Source organism: Quercus lobata, chromosome 3 (genome assembly GCF_001633185.2).
Source record: "Quercus lobata isolate SW786 chromosome 3, ValleyOak3.0 Primary Assembly, whole genome shotgun sequence".
Taxonomy (NCBI): domain Eukaryota; kingdom Viridiplantae; phylum Streptophyta; class Magnoliopsida; order Fagales; family Fagaceae; genus Quercus; species Quercus lobata.
The window spans coordinates 74,298,143-74,316,352 of record NC_044906.1 but is presented as its reverse complement, the minus strand read 5'-3'; the positions used below and the strand labels follow the sequence as shown (position 1 = coordinate 74,316,352).

The following is an 18,210-nucleotide window of genomic DNA, read 5'->3' as shown; positions in this document are numbered from 1 at the left end:
GAAAAAAAAAAAAGACATAGAGAAATAAATCCAGTTTAAATATTATTAATAGACCAAAATAACCTCATTTTAAGGGAAGTTGACAGATAAGTTTAACGGAAGAATAATAGAGGCCTTAGTTTAACATTTTTGAAATTTAGAAGGCTGAATTGAATGAAAGAAAAATTAGAGGACTAAATTGAATTTTAGTGAAATTTAGAGGGTGGGTTTTGCATTCCCTCCCAATTCAAAAACATACCCATGTCTTCTCTATCACCAAAATACACTTTCTTTTTTCTAAACCACTTATTTATAATATTACACCCAAACATTTAACAAAAGATGCAACTTGTAGAGTGAGTGGTTGTTTGAATTTAATAAAGATGGGTTTTCTCCTTGAAAAGTAGCTACAAGGAGGATATGGTCGGATCATGGTTTTCAAACCCAAACCTTTTAAAAAGCCAGAAAAATGAGAGATTCAAGGTTTTTATGGTTGGATCGAGATTGAACCATAATGATGTTACAATTAATTTTGTAATTAATTAAAATACAAATAAAGGTATATGAAATTTATAAATATTAGCAAATTTGACTAAAAATATAAATAAATAAAAATTAAAACAGAATTTCAAATAAAATTTCATAATATTGTTAATAGAAAATAGTACAACATAAATAAGCATGAAAAAAAAATCATATAATAATCCTTCATTGCTATTGATAAATTGCCAGATGAAATACTTGTTTCCATTTTGTCACTCTTACCTATAGAAGAAGTAATAAGAACCAGTGTCCTTGCCCACAGATGGCATTACCTTTGGACTTTCGCTACTCATTTAGAGTTAGATGATGTGAGCATAGTGACTCTGTTAAAAGCTCAACCTCTTAGTCCCACTCTTTGATCTGTCTCAATTCATTCCTACATACCACCGTTTCTTGTTCAAAGGAAGAGATTTGTTGATTGGGTAAATAAAGTACTAAATTTACATAAAGGTACACTTTAGATGAATTTCGCCTTCACTTTTGTATGTATGCTGATCATTTTAAAAGTGATATTGATAGTTGGATCAGCTTTGCATGTCAAAAGGGAGTTAAAAGGCTTCATTTGATTTTCACATGTAACTGGGCTTTAAATAACCAGTCATACACTCTTACGCCTTCAATGCTTCGTAATTAAAGACTTTATTTGTCAAGTGAACTTCGTCTGTGCTCTGTCAAGGTGACTGGAGAAGCTCTTGAATACATTTTATTTGCTTGCCCATTTCTTGAATCCTTATATATATATATATATATATCAATGTCACATGTGATGAATTGCAAAATTTCTAGCCCATCACTCAAGCTAAAGCACTTGGAGATATTCTCTTGTGTCTTGGAAAGCCTTTATATTTATGCAGAGAATCTTGTGTCATTTAAATATCTAGGAGCAATGGAAAAGATTTCATTCAAGTATACACACCAGCCTTTTGCAAGGCCTCATGCTTGCTATATCATCAAGAGTTTTTTCCAGCCTCTAAGCTATATCTTTTAGCTAGAGACAATTGTATTGGACATAGGTACCGAGGTTAGTATATAAATCCAATTTTTTGCTCCCCCCCCCCCCACCCCCCCACACCTCTGTTTATTTTTGAAAGAAAGAACATAGAAACAAAAGAAGAAAGCTTATCAATTTTTGTGGTGATTTAAATTTTCCAGAAGTTAACACGGTTCCCCAAATTGTCCAAGTTAAGGTCAAATAATTGGAATTTGTACTGAATTTCCCGCTTATCTTGCCTCCTCCTTTGCATATCCCTACTATGCGTAGCACCTTCATTAAATAGATTTACAATTAAGGTGAATATTCTTACTTCAAAGCTTTAGTGGTGGATTGGATGTTGTTTCTTTTTGGGTGAATTTTACTTTACCACCCACCCTAAAGTATTACTGATGTTGCAATGTTAACTTAAAATTTTGATGTGTGCAATTCACACACCTTTTAAGAAATTGTAGCAATGTAGCCCTAAATGTGAAAAATGCATAAATTACCCATAACAAAAATAATGAGATGGCAATTTAGTACACTTGCCATGTCAACTAAAAATAAGAAATTGTTTATTTTCTTAGTTTTCTAATTAAATCTATTGTATTTTTTAAAATTTTTTAACATAAATGTCTGATATGGCATATGCCACATGTATGAAATTGTCATGTCACCAAATGTATTAGGCATAGCTTTTGTATATTTTTTTCCCTGATTTACGGGGTTCTTGATACAGTTCTTTGAAATTGGGTGTTAATTGAAAATTTGATTTTTTTGTTTTTGGGGGGGGGGGGGGGGGGGGGTGTCACAAAAGGGGTGTTAGTTTTTCCTTTACTTGCACAGAATGTGGTTTGATGGGTCTAGGCCATTTTGTTCGATTAGATGTAGATATAATTTTGTGAGTTGAAAAAATTTAGGCCAACGTGTATTCATGCAAAGGCACAATAAAACCATTTTCTTGCTTGAGAATTGTTTTTCCTTACTTGTTTGGGGATCCCCGTTGAAATCTTCAGAATTGCTAAGTTCTGACAACTTCATTTTGTCTAATTGTACCTAAGGACTAAGCCTTCCCACTTTGGTACTCTTAGAATATAGTGATGTTGTGCTCTTTCTTCTCATATATTTATGGTGGAGTCCAAAAATTAAATTCATGATAAGATCCACCATGAATATGAGAGGAAATGACACAATTTCACCGTACTATAACCTAATAATTTTCCCCACTTTGATTCTTTCCTTAATCAAGGGATTATTTACTTTTATACAAATAATAAGATATATGAGTTGTGAAGAAGATAAGACTATGAAATTTTTTATTTTTTATTTTTTTAAATTTTTAATGTTTGTGTTAGCATGTAATATGCAATAACATCCATGTCGATAATTTGGAAATGGATCAACTACCATCATTGCAATCTAACATTAACATATTTGGTTTCTTTCCCTTGATACGGTGGTGGTATGTCAACCAACAAATTTCTCAGTTGAACCCTACGCTCTCTCTCTCTCTCTCTCTCTCTCTCTCTCTCTCTATATATATATATATATATATACATATATAAAATTAGATAATTGGGTGGAAGATTTGAACTCTGAATGTCTCTATTTGAAATACCAATAAGTGTCAACTAATTAAGTTTCAAGTCATGTTAGCTTTTGTAATTCAAAACACAAGAGCTTTGTTGGGAGTAATATTCGAGAAGACATGATGAATAGTACTTATGCTCTTTTTTTGTGTGTGTGTGTCTCTCTCTCTTATCCATTTTCCTTCTTTTTGGAAAACTTAAATATTAGATTGGGGGAGGAAAAAAAAGAAAGAAAGAGGATTACTTTCATTATAATTAGGCTAGTTTGGGGGCAAAAAAAAACCCTTTTAGTTAATAGGGTTCAAGGATAAAGAAATCTGTTCCAAACTCGACCCGTTACCATTCCTATTAGAAACACTAAAAAAAAAAAGGAAAAAAAAAAAGTTTTCATGCTTCAAATTAATATAGTTGCTTTCAACACCACTACCACCGGAGATGGTGGATGGTGGTGGTGGCATAAGCTTTTTTGGGTTTAGGCTGAGCTCTTAGTGGAAGTGAAACTAGGATACAGGTCGGGTCGACCACATTTGAACCAACCCCGATTACTCCCTTTAGACCCACCCGTTCACTTGAATATTGTTTTATTTAAGCCCACTCTCACTAACTATTATATATGTATGTATGTATGTATGTTCATACATAATGGTAAGGTACTGCAAGCCCAGGCCCATACAACCAAAAAAAAAAAAAATGAGAACTTATAATAAGAAGTTCAAAACTGAATTTTGACTCTCAATCTTTCTCTTCTTTCTTGCACACTCTCACTCTTTCTCACAATCATATTCACATTAGAGTAGAGAAAATCTAAGTACACACAGAATTTGATAACAGATTTCATAACTTTTTCTGATTTGGCAGACTGTAATTGGTGTGTGGGCCAGTCAGATGACAATGGTTTTGCCACCAATTATATTCTCCCAACTTAACAAGATGTGAAAAAAATAAAAGTTGCAATTTTTTTTTTTTGGGTAAAAAAAAAAGAATGGGTAGTGGCCCTAGTGGGGGGTTGCAAAATTTGTTGTGTATATAGCATTGCACATTTTGTCTCACAAACCAATCCTTATAAAAAGACTACCTTTCCTACTCTCTCTCTCTTTTGTGTGTGTGTGTGTGTGTGTCTTATCCATTTTCATTCTTTTTGGAAAACTTAAATATTAGATTGGGGGAGGAAGAAAAATGAAAGAGGATTACTTTCATTATAGTTAGGCTAGTTTGGGGGTAAAAAAAAAAAAAAAAAAAAAAAACCCTGTATTTAATAGGGTTCAGGGATAAAGAAATCTGTTCCAAACTTGACCCGTTGCTATTCCTATTAGAAAAACTAAAAAAAAAAAAAAAAAGGCAAAAGTAAAAAAGAAAAAGGAATCTATAGTCTATAAGAAATCTTAAAATATCTTTGTATTCTTTTCTAATAACCAAGTATATAAGAAACAACATCAAGACAAAGATATTTGAAAAAGAGCTCCTCTGTTTGTTTGTTTGTTTGGTTTTTTTTTTTTTTTTAATAGGTAAAATGTATTGAATTAAAAAAAAAAGAAAAAATAAATAAAGAAAGAGGATTACTTTCATTATAATGATGCTCTTTCATAAAATGCTGATGGGGCATTTTTTATTATTATTTTAATGCCACATCAGTTTCAAGTATGTCAATTGTGTACATCATTTGCCACGTGGACATTTTCTGTTAGTAAGTTAATGGTAGGGATCAAATTGATTATAAATTGAAAAATAATAGAGATGAAGTTGATTGTTACAAAAATTTAGAGACCAAATTGATTTGTTCCAAAATGTAAGGACAAAAAAAAAAGAAAAAAAAGAAATGAAATTACTTTCATTATAATGATTCTCTTTCATAAAATTATAAGATTACGATTATTTATGTATTTAGAAACACTAAAAAAGAGAAAGGCAAAAGAAAAAAAAAAAAAAAGAATTTATAGCCTATAAAAAATTCTTATACAAATTTACACCACCCTCCCGGATTGCATCTTGAGTAACCTAGTTGCTCTCCATATTTGTTATATTTGCAATAAAAGTATGGCAATGATGAGAATCAGGAAACCGGGGGAAAAGCTTGTTTTTTTTATCACCTTCTTTTAGCCACAAAGCTCTTGATTTTTTTTTTTTTTTCCTCCAAGAGATCTCCATTACATTGTTTTTTCCAAGGTAGCCTTCACCTCCACCATTTTTTATCTATCTCCCATCCACTGTTCCTTTTCTCCTCCATCAACCTAAGATCATTTAGTAGGTTTATCTTCCTAATCCCCACATTTCCAAATACTTTATTGTTCCATAACTTCAAATCTTGTTTCAGAGTTTGCAATTTGCTAGTTAGAACAAAACTAGGAGTAACCTGGAAACTATAACTCTGCCACCAGCCTCTAACCTTGTCCGCAAAACCATCCTTTCAAAGCCACGAGTTCTCGAATTCAAAATGAGTTTTATTTTCTGTTACACTTCTTTTTATAAAATTATGCCATTGTTGAGTATCTTGTTTCAATTTTTCTTTGCGTTCTTGTTAAATCTGTGGAATTATCAAGGTTTGACATTGATTATTATTATTATTATTTTTTTGCATACTTATTTTATTTTAGTAGTCTTTTCTGGGATGGCCTTGAATATCTTTTTGTTAGATTGTTATCGGTGTTATTTTTCATTGATTTCTCTTGGCACCAGTGGCAGAGTGGCTCCCCAAACTTTTAATTATATTTCAATGAGCCCTTGATAGAATGTTACTTGACCCCTCAAAAAATTTTAAATGTTTAAATTCTGGTTAGTTTAAGTGTATTCTTAGATAATACTCAAACAATTAAGACTCTATCCTCTCTAAATATTTTAATTGTTATTGATCATCTGTCTCTGATTTTGTGATTTATAATTGATTCAATTACAATCAGATAATCGTACATGGGGCCAACCCGTAATTAGATGCAGAGGACCCTCTCCGCGGGCCTTCCACAGCTGCACCACTGTTGGTGATGAACTATTTATGTTTGGGGGTATAGATGCGAACAACCATCTCATCGACATTCATATTTTCAACACTTGTAAGTAGTTTCTTTTAATCTTTAGCCACTTTGCACAGACAATTGATATGCTCACTAAGTGAGTGCTAATAGAAGTTTGACTGAAATCTATATATTTTATCTATTAATTGTGAATTCCACTGCATACTTGCTAACATGTTTAACATATTTATAGCTTCTCATAGATGGAGATCTCCACGTGTCATCGGTAATATACCTGAGCGACGAAGATGGCACAGTGCAACTCATTACTGTCAAAGTCTGTACATTTTTGGTGGCAGTGGGAGATCTAGTGATAATAATGATGAGATATACTATAGAAATGTCTACATGTTCCATACAGGTTATTTTTTAACATAACTGGTTACCGATCAAAAAATAAAATTAGACACTGATCTTTTTTTCTTTTTATCTTTACTTGTAGCTCGTTTCGTATGGAACCGTATTGCTACATTTGGCAGTCTACCATCTCCTCGCAACAGCCATGTCTGTTCATATCAACTAGACGAGATGATTGTGGTTGGTGGTAAAGATGGGCATGATTCTTTTTGTTCCGATGTCTATGTGATGGAAGGTTATATAAGTTTCTTTGTTGCCAAATTTAATTGCAATTGTGATTTTCTAAAAAAAATTTCATCATATAAAACCTGTGCCGCATAGTTTGGGGCTATCAATTATGCATTTTTTAGGGGCTTAATAATAAATTGAATTCTTTGGTTTGTTTCATCAGGTTTAACTTGGAGAGAGCAGCGAACTTCAGGACATTTGTTTCCCCCCTCGAGCTGGTCATGCAGCTGTTAACTTTGGTGCCAATGGAACAAAGTTGTATATATTTGGGGGATATATGATTCAAATCCTATACAACAATGTCTATGTACTTGATATTGCTAAGTAAGAAATAAGCTGACAATATTAGTTGTGTTAATATATATAATTAGTATATTAGTGTATTTTTTATAATCCCAAAATTTTTTGCAACTGGTGCAGTTACCGGTGTATGGACAAATGCGATCATGACAGGTGCTGGGTCTTCAGCTAGAGCTTTTATGACTGGTGACTCCTTGGATTTACAACGTTTTGAAGCACACACCCCATTGTTAATGCACATTTTGGTGGGACTTATGCCAGCTATATTATCAAGAGCTTTTTCCAGTTTCAAAGCTATCTGTCTCAGCTAAAGACACTTGTGTTGGACTTAAAGTTTCTGGTCAGTATGTAAAAATCCACTTTTCTGCTCCAAAGTACAAACAAAATAACATGCTGATCCATTTTGTTGTGATTGAATTTTTCAGAAGTTAACCTGCTTTCCCAAATTGCCCAAATCAAGGAATCTCAAGCAATTGGAATTGGTACTGAATCACCGTGTGTTTTGCCTCCTCCTTTGCACAATCCTACTACGTGCATCTCCTTCATGAAATAGATTTAAAGTTAAGGTGAATATTCTTACTTCTGAGAGCTTTAATTGTGGATTTTATGATATTGTTTATTTTTGGGTAAATTTCACTTTTACCACCCTAGATTATTATTGATTTTGCAATCTTCCCCTAAGATAATGATTTGTGCATTTCACACCCCAATTTAAAGAAAAAAAGATTAGCAATTCACCCCTAAAGGAAGAATATGCCTAAATTACCCTCAACTCAAATAGTGGGATGGCAGTTTAATACACTTGGCATGTCAACTAAAAATAAGAAATTTTATTTTCTTAGATTTCTAATTAAATCTATTAGATTTTTTTTTTTTTTTTTTTTTTTTTTTTTAACGCAAATGTCTGATGTGCCATATGCCATATGTACTAAGCTGCCATGTCACCAGTTGTGTCAGGCATAGCTTTTGTATTTTTTCCCTTGATTTATGGGGTATGTTGATACAATTCTTTGAAATTGGGTGTTAATTGAAAATTTGATTTTCTAGAGGAGATTGCAAAAGGGGTGTGAGGAAGTATGGCTCTTTAGGGGGCAGTTGGGGGGTGAACCTTCGGACATTTATATTCAGAGGGGCTTGGGAAAAGTTTTCAAGGTTTACTGCTTTTGAAGTGGGAGATGGTACTAGATTTAGTTTTTAGAGTGATTTATGGTGTGTTGAATACAAGAGGAGGACCCTAAACAATATTAACATCTATGAGTTAAAGACCTGAAAACTGCATTTATCTTTTGCTCCACATAATCCCAAGTGAGCTATTATCCTGGGGATCTCCCTTAAGGGGTATCAAACCCTACTGAGTGTTGACAATTTTTTTTTCCTTACACTACCCAGGTTTTTCTTCCCTTTTTTATAGTTTTTCCCTGAATTAGCTGTTTTTGTATTGTTGTATGTTATTATTTGAATATGACTTGTGAACAAGGTAGGCCTATGAACTTTCTGTTAGGTTTGTATTATCATGTATAATCAAATATAGCATACATGTAATAACTACCTGGATTGATAATTTGGATGTGGGACATATTATTGTGCACTCTGAGTCTCTGACTCATGAACTATTGGATTTGCTGCCCCTCTCTAACCAAGAACCAAACCAGACAATATTTTCAAGTAATTTAATTTGAATCCAAAATGACCCTTAGTTCTCAAAAACTCAAGCAGAACCTATTTGGTTGGGTTGCCTGCAATGGGTTATTGCGGTCCTCGTGTGTGTGTTTTAAATTTATAAAGGGACTTGCTTTCTTTTCTTTTTGAATGTTAGTTGCATGGTTTCTTACAAACTATTCTCTTTCTTTGAAAAAAGGTTGTGGCATGGGATAATCTCTACACTTAATTTGAACCCCTAAATGGAATAGTTGTATTATTATTTCTAAATTTTCTGTAGTTGCCATGAATAATACCATGTGTCTCTATCAAAGCATGACTCTCATGTTAGTTTCCACTTATTAAAACGCCACATTTTGTTCCACTAGATGTAGAGATATATTTGTGTGTTGAAAAAATTTAGGCTAAGGTGTAATTAATGCAAAGGCGCAATGAAACCATAATCTTACTTGAGAATTTTGTTTCCTTGCTTGTTTGTAAAATTGTGAGATAAATTGATTTCTTGTTTCTCTTTGTACTGGAAAAAAGATGAAACTCTACTTTTTTATGGTTTATTTGTTTCAGTTTGCCTTTATTTTATTATTTATTTTTAAATGCACCAAACAATCTAGAAACTAGTTATGATTTTGGGGATCCCCATTGAGGACTTCAGAACCTGCTGAGTTTTGACAACTTCATTTTATCTTATAGTGACTAAGGTAGACTTAGCCTTCCCACTTTGATGGCTTTTCCCTTAATTAGCAGGTTATATATTCTTACATAGGTTAAAAAGATATATAAATTGTGAAGAAGATAGGCCTATGAACAATTTTATTTATTTATTTAATGTTTGTGTTAGCTTGTAATGTATACATGCAATAACGTCCAGTTGATGATTTGGAAATGGGTCAAGCACTACCTTATGGTGAGGTTGAACATATTTGGTTTTCTTTCCCTTGATATGCTGGCAGTAACCAGTAGGTTGGCTAGAAAATTTCTCTGTTGAACCTATCTCTTCATAGTAATATAAGACTTGCTTTTAACTGATAGTAGAAGATGCTTTTGTTGTACTAAAGAACTGTCCATTTGGAAGGAATGGTGGAAAACTGTTTTTTAGTTTTAACTGCCATCCATCTTGCGTAGAGTCTGGATTATTGTGGAATGCAGGAATTGAAATGAGAATGTTTTATCCCACTTGCACAGAATGTGGTATGTTGGGGTTAGGCCTTCGCAGCTCATATAAATTGCTCATGTAGTCACTAAAATCCATAAGGAAGTTTCAATTTGAAATCCTTATAAATTTATTATGATGGCTTCTTGTTGTCATAAAACCTCAACAATCTTAATCATTTTCTTTTTTTGTTACTTTTTATGCTTAAAAAGAAAATGTATGATGCACTCGAAGTGTTTTTCAATTGAAGCGTATACCATTTTTATGTTACCTATGGTTTCAAAACATACCACTCCCCCCCAATGGGCCCCCGAGCCCACATGGGGGGCCCAATTTTTGTAGGCAAGAAGTCGGCATAAGGCAGCATTGTTGTTGCTCTAGCTGGACTTGTTTATTCTCTCTCTCTCTCTAGGGACCCAATTTCAGTTTTGCCAATCTTCATATGTACGTATTAAATCCTTGTTATAGGTTAATCACTAGCAAAGATTTCACAACAATTAATTGCTAGTTATTGTTATATTTATAAGGTTATTTATTTAGTATATTTAAGAACACCAAAATGAAAAAACTATTGAACGAGGGAATGAAGGGAGATGGGGCGTCCTCTTTTTTAAGGTTCATGAGGTGGGCTCGATTCTTCTTAAGCCCAGTAGAGAAAAGGAGACGCAATTTTAAATCTAAGTCGTCAAATGAAAAAGGGTCAAGGCACAAAGCCTATGCTACTTGGAAGCCCATGGTTATAACTCAAGTTGGGCCCAAAAAACTTGTGCTTCATAAGCCTTTTATATATATATATAAATATTGGATAAAAGGGGTATTATATAAATATATATAATATCAAACAACAGCAAGCATTACAGCCATTACGGAACACATTCTAGTAGTCCCTAGATGTTCCATATCCCATACTAAAGCCGCATATACAAAAGTGGGACATGTATCATAGGTTTCCAAAATGCATTGTTGCTGATTTCCCCTCTTTGGAAAGAGCATTCATGCCACCATTAGCTTCACAGAACATGTGGTACAACTGGACGGTCCAATTGTGCTTCATAAGATTCCTACAATCACATAGTAGTGGGATAACATCTGGTGAGATATCTTTCTTATTGGTTAACTAGGAAAGAACTGTTATAGAATCTATTTCCAGATGAATAAATTTAAAACCCAAATTCCATGCCAGAAGGAGACCCTGAAATTCAGCGATATTATTAGAAGTAATACCCATGTGTAATGAAAAACCTGAAATCCAAGCACCTGCGTTGTTGCGTAGCAATTCACCTGCACTAGCTAATCCAGGATTACCTAATGAGTTGCCATCTGTATTTAATTTTATAAAAGGTTCTAGCGGAGCATTCCATTTTATAATCCTAGGGATTCCAATTTTAATATTCTTTGCAAGCAAACTAAAAATAAAATTTTTGTAGTGCACTGAACTACTTTTTGTAGTGCACTGAACTCTCCCTAAATTGATGTCAAATGATAACTATTGGTTTGAGCCAAATTTTTAGTAAGGATATTTAGGGTAAAGGTTGAGAGATAGACTTTCTCAAGTCTAATGGAAAAAATTAGGACCTCTCTAATTCAAGAGAGAGAAAGATAGTTAGAATTTTTCACTTGTATTTATCACTCAAATCCCCTTTTTGTACAATGCGAACATCATTTCTTCAAATATAAACTCATGATCCAGCTATTTTTAGTCTTTGATTAACTTGTTAGTCCTTCCCTTGTGGATTCTTCTCTCCCATTTTTTAGAAATTAGTTGTGTTGATCAAGAATTCTTGTTTAGGACTTCGATCAAGTGTTTTTGACTCTTACAATTATAATTAATATATTTATAGATTTTAATGTAATTAGTCTTCTCTCAAATATATATATATTTCCCTAAATTTTGAGATTATTAAGATTATTTGTTTGCTTATGAAATTATGCCACATTTTTTATTTGTGGAATAATTTATCAATAAAATAAATAAATTTTATATATATATATTTATATATAGTTTAACTCATGTATTATGTTTGAAAATTATTTAAATTTTAGCGGATACTTTTTTAATCAAGATTATTAAATTTTAGGAAAAAATGCAAACACACTCTCTAAGTTTTCCCATAATTCATGGCCGAGGCTTGAGATTTGAGAGAGAGAGGGAGATTGAAATTTGTTGAATGAAAATTGAGAAAAACACAGAGAGAAAGAAATCCAGTTTAAATATTATGAATAGACCAAAACAACCCCATTTTAAGGAGAGTTAATGGATAAGTTTAACGGAAGAATAACAGAGTCCTTAATTGAACACTTTTGAAGCTTAGAAGACTGAATTTAACAAAAGTAAAGTTATAAGATTGAAATGAATTTTAGTGAAATTTAGAGAGTGGGTTTGGTATTCCAACCCAATTCAAAAGCCTTCCATCCTAATTCAAAAACATACCAATGTATTTTCTGTCACCAAAATACACCTTCTTTCTTCTAAATCACCTATTTATAATATTGCACCCAACAACTTAACAAAAGATGTGACTTATAGAGTAAGTGATTGTCTAAATTTGGTAAAGATAGGTTTTGAGCTTCAAGGAGAATATGTATCATTGCATAATATAAAAGACTAAGAATTGATAGCTACTCCTCTTGATCTAGAAAATGTCCAAGTAGATAACTAAAAATTGTAGTGTATATAGCATCATAGTTTTCGAACCCAAACCATTTAAAGAATCAAGAAGGGGAGATGTTTAAGGTTTTTATGGTCAGGTCAAGGTTGAACCATAATGATGTCAAAATTGATTTTGTAATTAATTATAAAAAAAGGTATATTAAATTTATAAATATTAGCAAAATTGACTAAAAATATCTATAAAAAATTAAAACAGAATTTCAAATAAATTTTCATAATATTATAAGGTTAGTAGAAAATAGTACAACATAAATAGCATAAAATAATCGGATAACAATCCTTCTATAGTTTTAAAAACCAGACTGGACTGACCAGTTGAATCGGTTCAACTAGGAACTAGAAACAAAATCGGACCAAAAAAAAATAGAGAAAATTGTTAGTTCAACCTTTAAAAACTGAAAATCAGATCCATTTTTGGTCTTTGACCATTCCAGTTTTTAAAACCATGAATCCTTCAAGTAGAAATCATTTTAATTAAATAAAAATTCACTTTGAAATATTTAAGCAAATTCCAAAGCAAAGGCATTATTCTTAAATTACAATTAAATTTATCAAAGAAATCAAACTTAATAATATTTAATAAATTGAGAGAGAGAGAGAGAGAGAGAGAGGTAATAGAAAAAATTGAAAAATTATAAATCACTAAAAGATCAACGCTGCTTATATTAAGAAACTGCAAAATTAGAAATAAGGGAATTTAAAACACCTAGAGGAACAAACTCCATCCAAACTAAGAAAGGGGAAAAAAGTTTAGCTTTCTTCGTTAAGGCATGAGTTACTATTGCCCTACCTCCTAGTATGAGAGAAGGAATAGTTCACAAGTGAACCAGCAATAGAGTGGGTCATACCAACATTCACAGTAAGAGCCTAGAGTCTCCTTCAAATATAGAGTGGGTATTACCAATTTCTATCACAAATTGTATTTGTATAGCGTCACTATAATTCAGTTGTAATCCAAATTAAACAATTATACTTTTATATTGGAATAAAAAATTGATTTCATGTATAAAATAATGGCCGGTTCTAACTTGTTAAAAATTGATTTCAAGATGGTTAACCCAATCAGACTGGATCGAATAATTACATAATTTTGTCTCATAGTTTACATTAATTGCTAAGATTGTTAATTCATTCTAAGTAAAGTTTCAAGTCACCAAAATAACTATAGTTTCCATGATACTAGTAAAATAATTTCTTAATTTACATTAGTTAATATATATTTTTAATAATTTACATTATTAAAATATTTTATTAACTTACATTAATTATTAGTATTTTTTATTTAGTAGTTAGGGAAAAGTGATTTCAACCTTGAAAAGTGCCACTTATTAAACTGAAAATTAAAATTTTAATATAATTTTAATCACGGAAAAAGAAAAATGGAAAAAAAAAATTTAAAACCAAATCCAAATTGTAAAAGGAAGACTGACACGTTAAAAGCCTAATCTAATCTAATAATCTTTGAGCTTTCAACCTTCACTTTGCTGTTTATGGTGATCATTTTAAAAGTGATATTGATAGTTGGATCAGCTTTGCATTTCAAAAGAGAATCCAAACTAACTCATAATTCTTAGAAACTCATCTAGGACTTGTCTTTTTGAATGTTTGTTGTATAAAACCATATGAACTATTCTCTCTCTCTCTCTAAAAGAAGTTGTGGGATGGGAATAATCTCTATTTACACTTGGTTTCAACCTCTAAATGAAGTTGTTATATTCTTATGTCAAAATTTAATGAAGTTGTCATGGCTAACACCTTTGCCCGTATCAAGATATCACTCACATGTTAGTTTCCCCTTATTAAATTGCCACATATGTTCTGGTAGATGTAACAATGAACTTGTGAATTGAAAACATTTAGGCTAGCGTGTAATTAATGCAAAGGCACAATAAAACTTTAATCTTGCCTGAGAATTTTGTTTCCTTGTTTGTAAACTTGTAAGATAAACGGATTTCTTGTTTCTTTTTTTATTGGAAAAGATGAAACCTTGCTCTATTGTGGGTTTTTTTTATTTTTTTATGTATATTTTTTTGAATTTACCTTTTTGCATTGCATAATTTAAAAAACAAGCTACTATGTTGGTAATATTGAGGGCTTTAGAATCTGTTGAGTGCTGATGATTTTATCTTGTATTACAGTGCCTAGGGTAGACTTATTTTTTCCACTGTGATGGTTTGACCCTGAATTAGGTGGTTATGTCTTTTTTTGCAAAATGACAGGATATATGACTTGTGAAGAAAGTAGGCTTGTGATCTCTTTATTTTGTTTGTCTTAGTTTGTACATGTGCAATAACATCTGGGTTGATGCTTGATATTGATAATTTGGATTTGGGTCAAGTATTATCAATCTGACATTATGGTAAGGTTGAACATAATCACGGCAGTATGAGTTTTGCTTCTACCTGCTAGCTGAAGCTGCTCTTGCTGTACTAAAGAGCTTTCCACAAGGAAAGAATAGTGGAAAGATATTTTTAGGTTTAACTACTAGTTAAAGCAGCTAATCTCTTTACTTACATCCATCTTGCCTAGAATCTAGATTATTGTGGGAATGTGGTATCCCACATGCACAGAATGTGGTATGATGGGATTAGGCCTTTGTAGCTCATTTAGTCGCTAAGATCCCTTAAGGAAGTTTTAATTTGAAATCCTTATAAATTTATTATGATACTTAGATTATTTAACCCGTGCATATTGGTTGGATTACATGTTGAAAGTGCTACAGTGATTTAACTTATTTTTCATGGGACAACTAGATGGCATATTGCCTAGTATTAGGTTCATGTTTTGGTTGATGATACCTTTGCTTTTTATACTTGTGTTAGTATTGATTGTTTATATTCTCTCTTTGAGTTCTTGTCTTTGAACAACCATGTGATGTTTACCTTTCCCTTGTGCAGTTCAATGACTTAGGCAAGCCTACGAAAGAGAAAATGGAGGTAAAAAAGTCTAAACGTCGACATAATTTCCTCAAGTTGGTTGAATTAATTGGCTTTATTGGGTGTGGAGTTGATCTGGAGATTGCATCTTACATACTGAGTCATACTGTGTCACTTGAAAAGATAATTATCGATCCCCGCCATCCATATAGATGGACACCGAAGAATTTTGACAAGCATCTAGAGGCAAGAAGTCGTGCTTGGTAGCACCTTGAAACAAGATTACCTCTAGGAACACAATTGGTGGTACTATAAAAATTATCAACTTTTGATGGTAAGGTGGGGGTGGAGCTTCTGAAATGTGCTTGGGTTTTTGGCATCTTCAAAGGGTGAGGAGTGAATAAGAAACCTTATATTGATTTTGAATTTGAGATGGATCTTGATATGTATCATGTGTATTATGAAATTATAAAGTTCAATAGTTATTTACATTATTTACCAAAAACATAGTTATTTATATTATTTGGTTTTTATTTCTTTGTTTGAATTTGATCCCCCCCCCCTTTATACAATTGCCCAGAGAACAATATAAGTGTTAAAGATATTATTTATATTATTTGCATAGTAAATTAACGATGATTTTACTTTTGTACCATTTTTGTGGTATTTTCTTTCTAACAAAAAGAAAAGAAAAACTTTAGGGGGTATTTCTTATTTTAAGTACAAGACCTATTAGTAAATGTAGCATTGGTCTATTTGAACAACTCTGTTTGACAGTTTGAATTGTATGTATCACTGCTTAACACTGCATGCAATTTTTTTTCCCCATAATGTTATGAATAGCGTTAATTGAGATTAGTGTTCTACGAAAGAATTGCAGTTACCTACTCCTTAAATTTTAAAGATCATGCCCTTTTTAGTGCTTTAATGCATTATATAGCCTTGATTCATCACTTTGAAACTAAGACAGTAGTGGCAACTGCAGTTACAAACTTATATGAATATGCGTTGTTGAACTTGACATGATGAAATACAAGTATGCTCCTTATGTCACACGGAAGTCTAAAAGTTGTTTGGTCTGATTCGAACGAATGGAGATTCTTGTTAGCCTTGAAAAATTCATTAACAATTTCTTGCTTTAAATTCCAATATTCTTTTGTATGTTCTGATCTGCAGTACTTAGTAAAGTCTTGCCTTGAATTAGATGTCTAATTCTAATAGGTTTCGCTATTTTAACAATTCAAATAATTGGGCTTTGAGGCCCAAATTGTGTTAGTGGAAAGATTCTGGTAGTGCACCATTCTAAATTGAAACCTTTTGCATCAATAGTGAATATGTTTGCAGGCTACATTGCCCTAACTTTTATGGTTATTAAATGGGTTTATTAGGGCTTTGTTGTTAGAACAAGGATGACTACCCTTGTTTTTTTGGATCTGGTAACAAGGAGGACTACCTTGATGCTGAACCAAAGGGGTTAAGTTTTTCAATATTGTCGACTAGTATTATTTTACAAAGAACAATGTTAACTTTGGACCTTCTCTTATTAAGAAGTTTTACCCCAAGCTTAAATAAGGAATATAAATGATCTTATACAAAGTTTTGGGGTTCTATTCCTACCTGCACCAAAAATCAATTGGTGTCTTGATCTAATTTTTAATTTTATTACTTGTTTTTAAGAGAGAGAGAGAGAGAGAGAGAGAGTATTTGGTGTGGTTTTGTAAAATATTGGTTTACAAAAATTTAAGTCTCAAACTATTAAGGGAGATTAATCTATAAATGATGATTTAACACATTTGCAACACTTTTTTTGAAAAATTTTAGGGTTTCAATTGGGTTAAGATGCTATTGGTCTTGTATTTTGGTAGTCTTGATAGAAATAAAAAGGAAAAATGCATTAAAGATGCTACAAAATAATCTTCGCAACATGATATGACAATGACTACGACCAATGAACTTCAACAACCAAATTAATAAATGTTTAAATTTCTTTTTTGTGATTGGTGACATTTAAATGTGTAATTCTATACTAAAATTTGTGTTATCCTTAGCATCACTAATAATAAAAAGAGTGCACAACCATTATATATATATATATATATATATATTTATAATTTTATAAAATTTTGGGCCATTTACAATGGGCGACGGTGCCTTTTTTTCTTAGGTTTTTTTTTTTTTTTTTTTTTTTTTTTTTTTTTTTTGTGGTGGGGGATTAGGCCTAGGCCTTGGGCCGGCCTGGACCTCGGTCTAGTTGTTTGGATAGCTTAGAAACTTGGAAGACTCTATTAAGGCCTAAAGTTAAACTCGTTTACGGTTTCAGCAAAAAAAAAAACTAGTTCGAGGTCCTTGTGTTATACAGATTTAGTTGTGAATTTACAGAATGATGGGACTGACGAACCCTTTGGCTCGGACGAACTAATTAGACATCTCCGTCCACCACCCCATGTCACTGACGAATGGAGGTAAGCCATTTAATGTAGTATGCAATACCTTGGACGGTTACGAGACCAGCTGTATGGACCATTAGAGGCCTATCAAAGCCTACATTACTGAGCCTGAAGGCGTTACCAAAAGAGGTATTAAAGCCACAATAAAAGCCACAATGGCTAGATGCTATGGAACCATATATAAATGCTCCTTAGAACCAAAACAAGGTACACACAATCTCAAATACAAAGATACGCCGTAGTTTTGATCTCTGATACTTTCTTGAAACTTCCATACGTTGACTTTATCATCGGAGACTCTTTGGTAGGCACCACACCGGTGACCACCTAACAAGGACTTTCTGCAACATTTTCAGGTATAGGGACGAGGTTGCCGACCCATCTGGACGAATCCACTTAACTAACGATTTCTGTTTCATCACAGAATATAGAA

At 32.4% G+C, this 18,210-nt stretch overlaps 1 protein-coding gene, 1 long non-coding RNA gene and 1 pseudogene across 4 annotated transcripts in view; all 3 read left to right on the top strand.

The window, feature by feature from the left end:
* Nucleotides 1-18,210, top strand: part of LOC115979085 — a 59,548-nt pseudogene that overhangs the window by 5,272 nt on the left and 36,066 nt on the right. The gene's annotated exons all lie outside the window — the stretch shown is intronic.
* LOC115979090 (kelch domain-containing protein 3-like) lies at nt 5,087-6,988 on the top strand. 2 transcript variants are annotated; one of them, XM_031101060.1, is made up of 4 exons: nt 5,087-6,080; nt 6,283-6,450; nt 6,532-6,681; nt 6,838-6,988. In XM_031101060.1, the coding sequence occupies exons 1-4, from the start codon at nt 6,071-6,073 to the stop codon at nt 6,906-6,908; spliced, it is 399 nt and encodes a 132-aa protein (XP_030956920.1). In that variant the 5' UTR covers nt 5,087-6,070; the 3' UTR covers nt 6,909-6,988. The 2 variants fall into 2 exon arrangements, with proteins under 2 accessions (XP_030956920.1, XP_030956919.1); XM_031101059.1 differs by having other exon boundaries at nt 5,087-6,128.
* On the top strand, nt 7,100-7,698 carry LOC115979098. The gene is made up of 2 exons (XR_004088945.1): nt 7,100-7,314; nt 7,400-7,698. It is a non-coding gene; the product is annotated as an uncharacterized LOC115979098 (long non-coding RNA).

Bases quoted from the DNA above. Each gene is read 5' to 3' on its own strand.
- LOC115979090 (XM_031101059.1), top strand. From the start codon at position 6,071: ATGTTTGGGGGTATAGATGCGAACAACCATCTCATCGACATTCATATT. The intron at 6,129-6,282 runs GTAAGTAGTTTC...ACATATTTATAG, and splicing joins CATTCATATTTTCAACACTT to CTTCTCATAGATGGAGATCT. The intron at 6,451-6,531 runs GTTATTTTTTAA...CTTTACTTGTAG, and splicing joins TGTCTACATGTTCCATACAG to CTCGTTTCGTATGGAACCGT.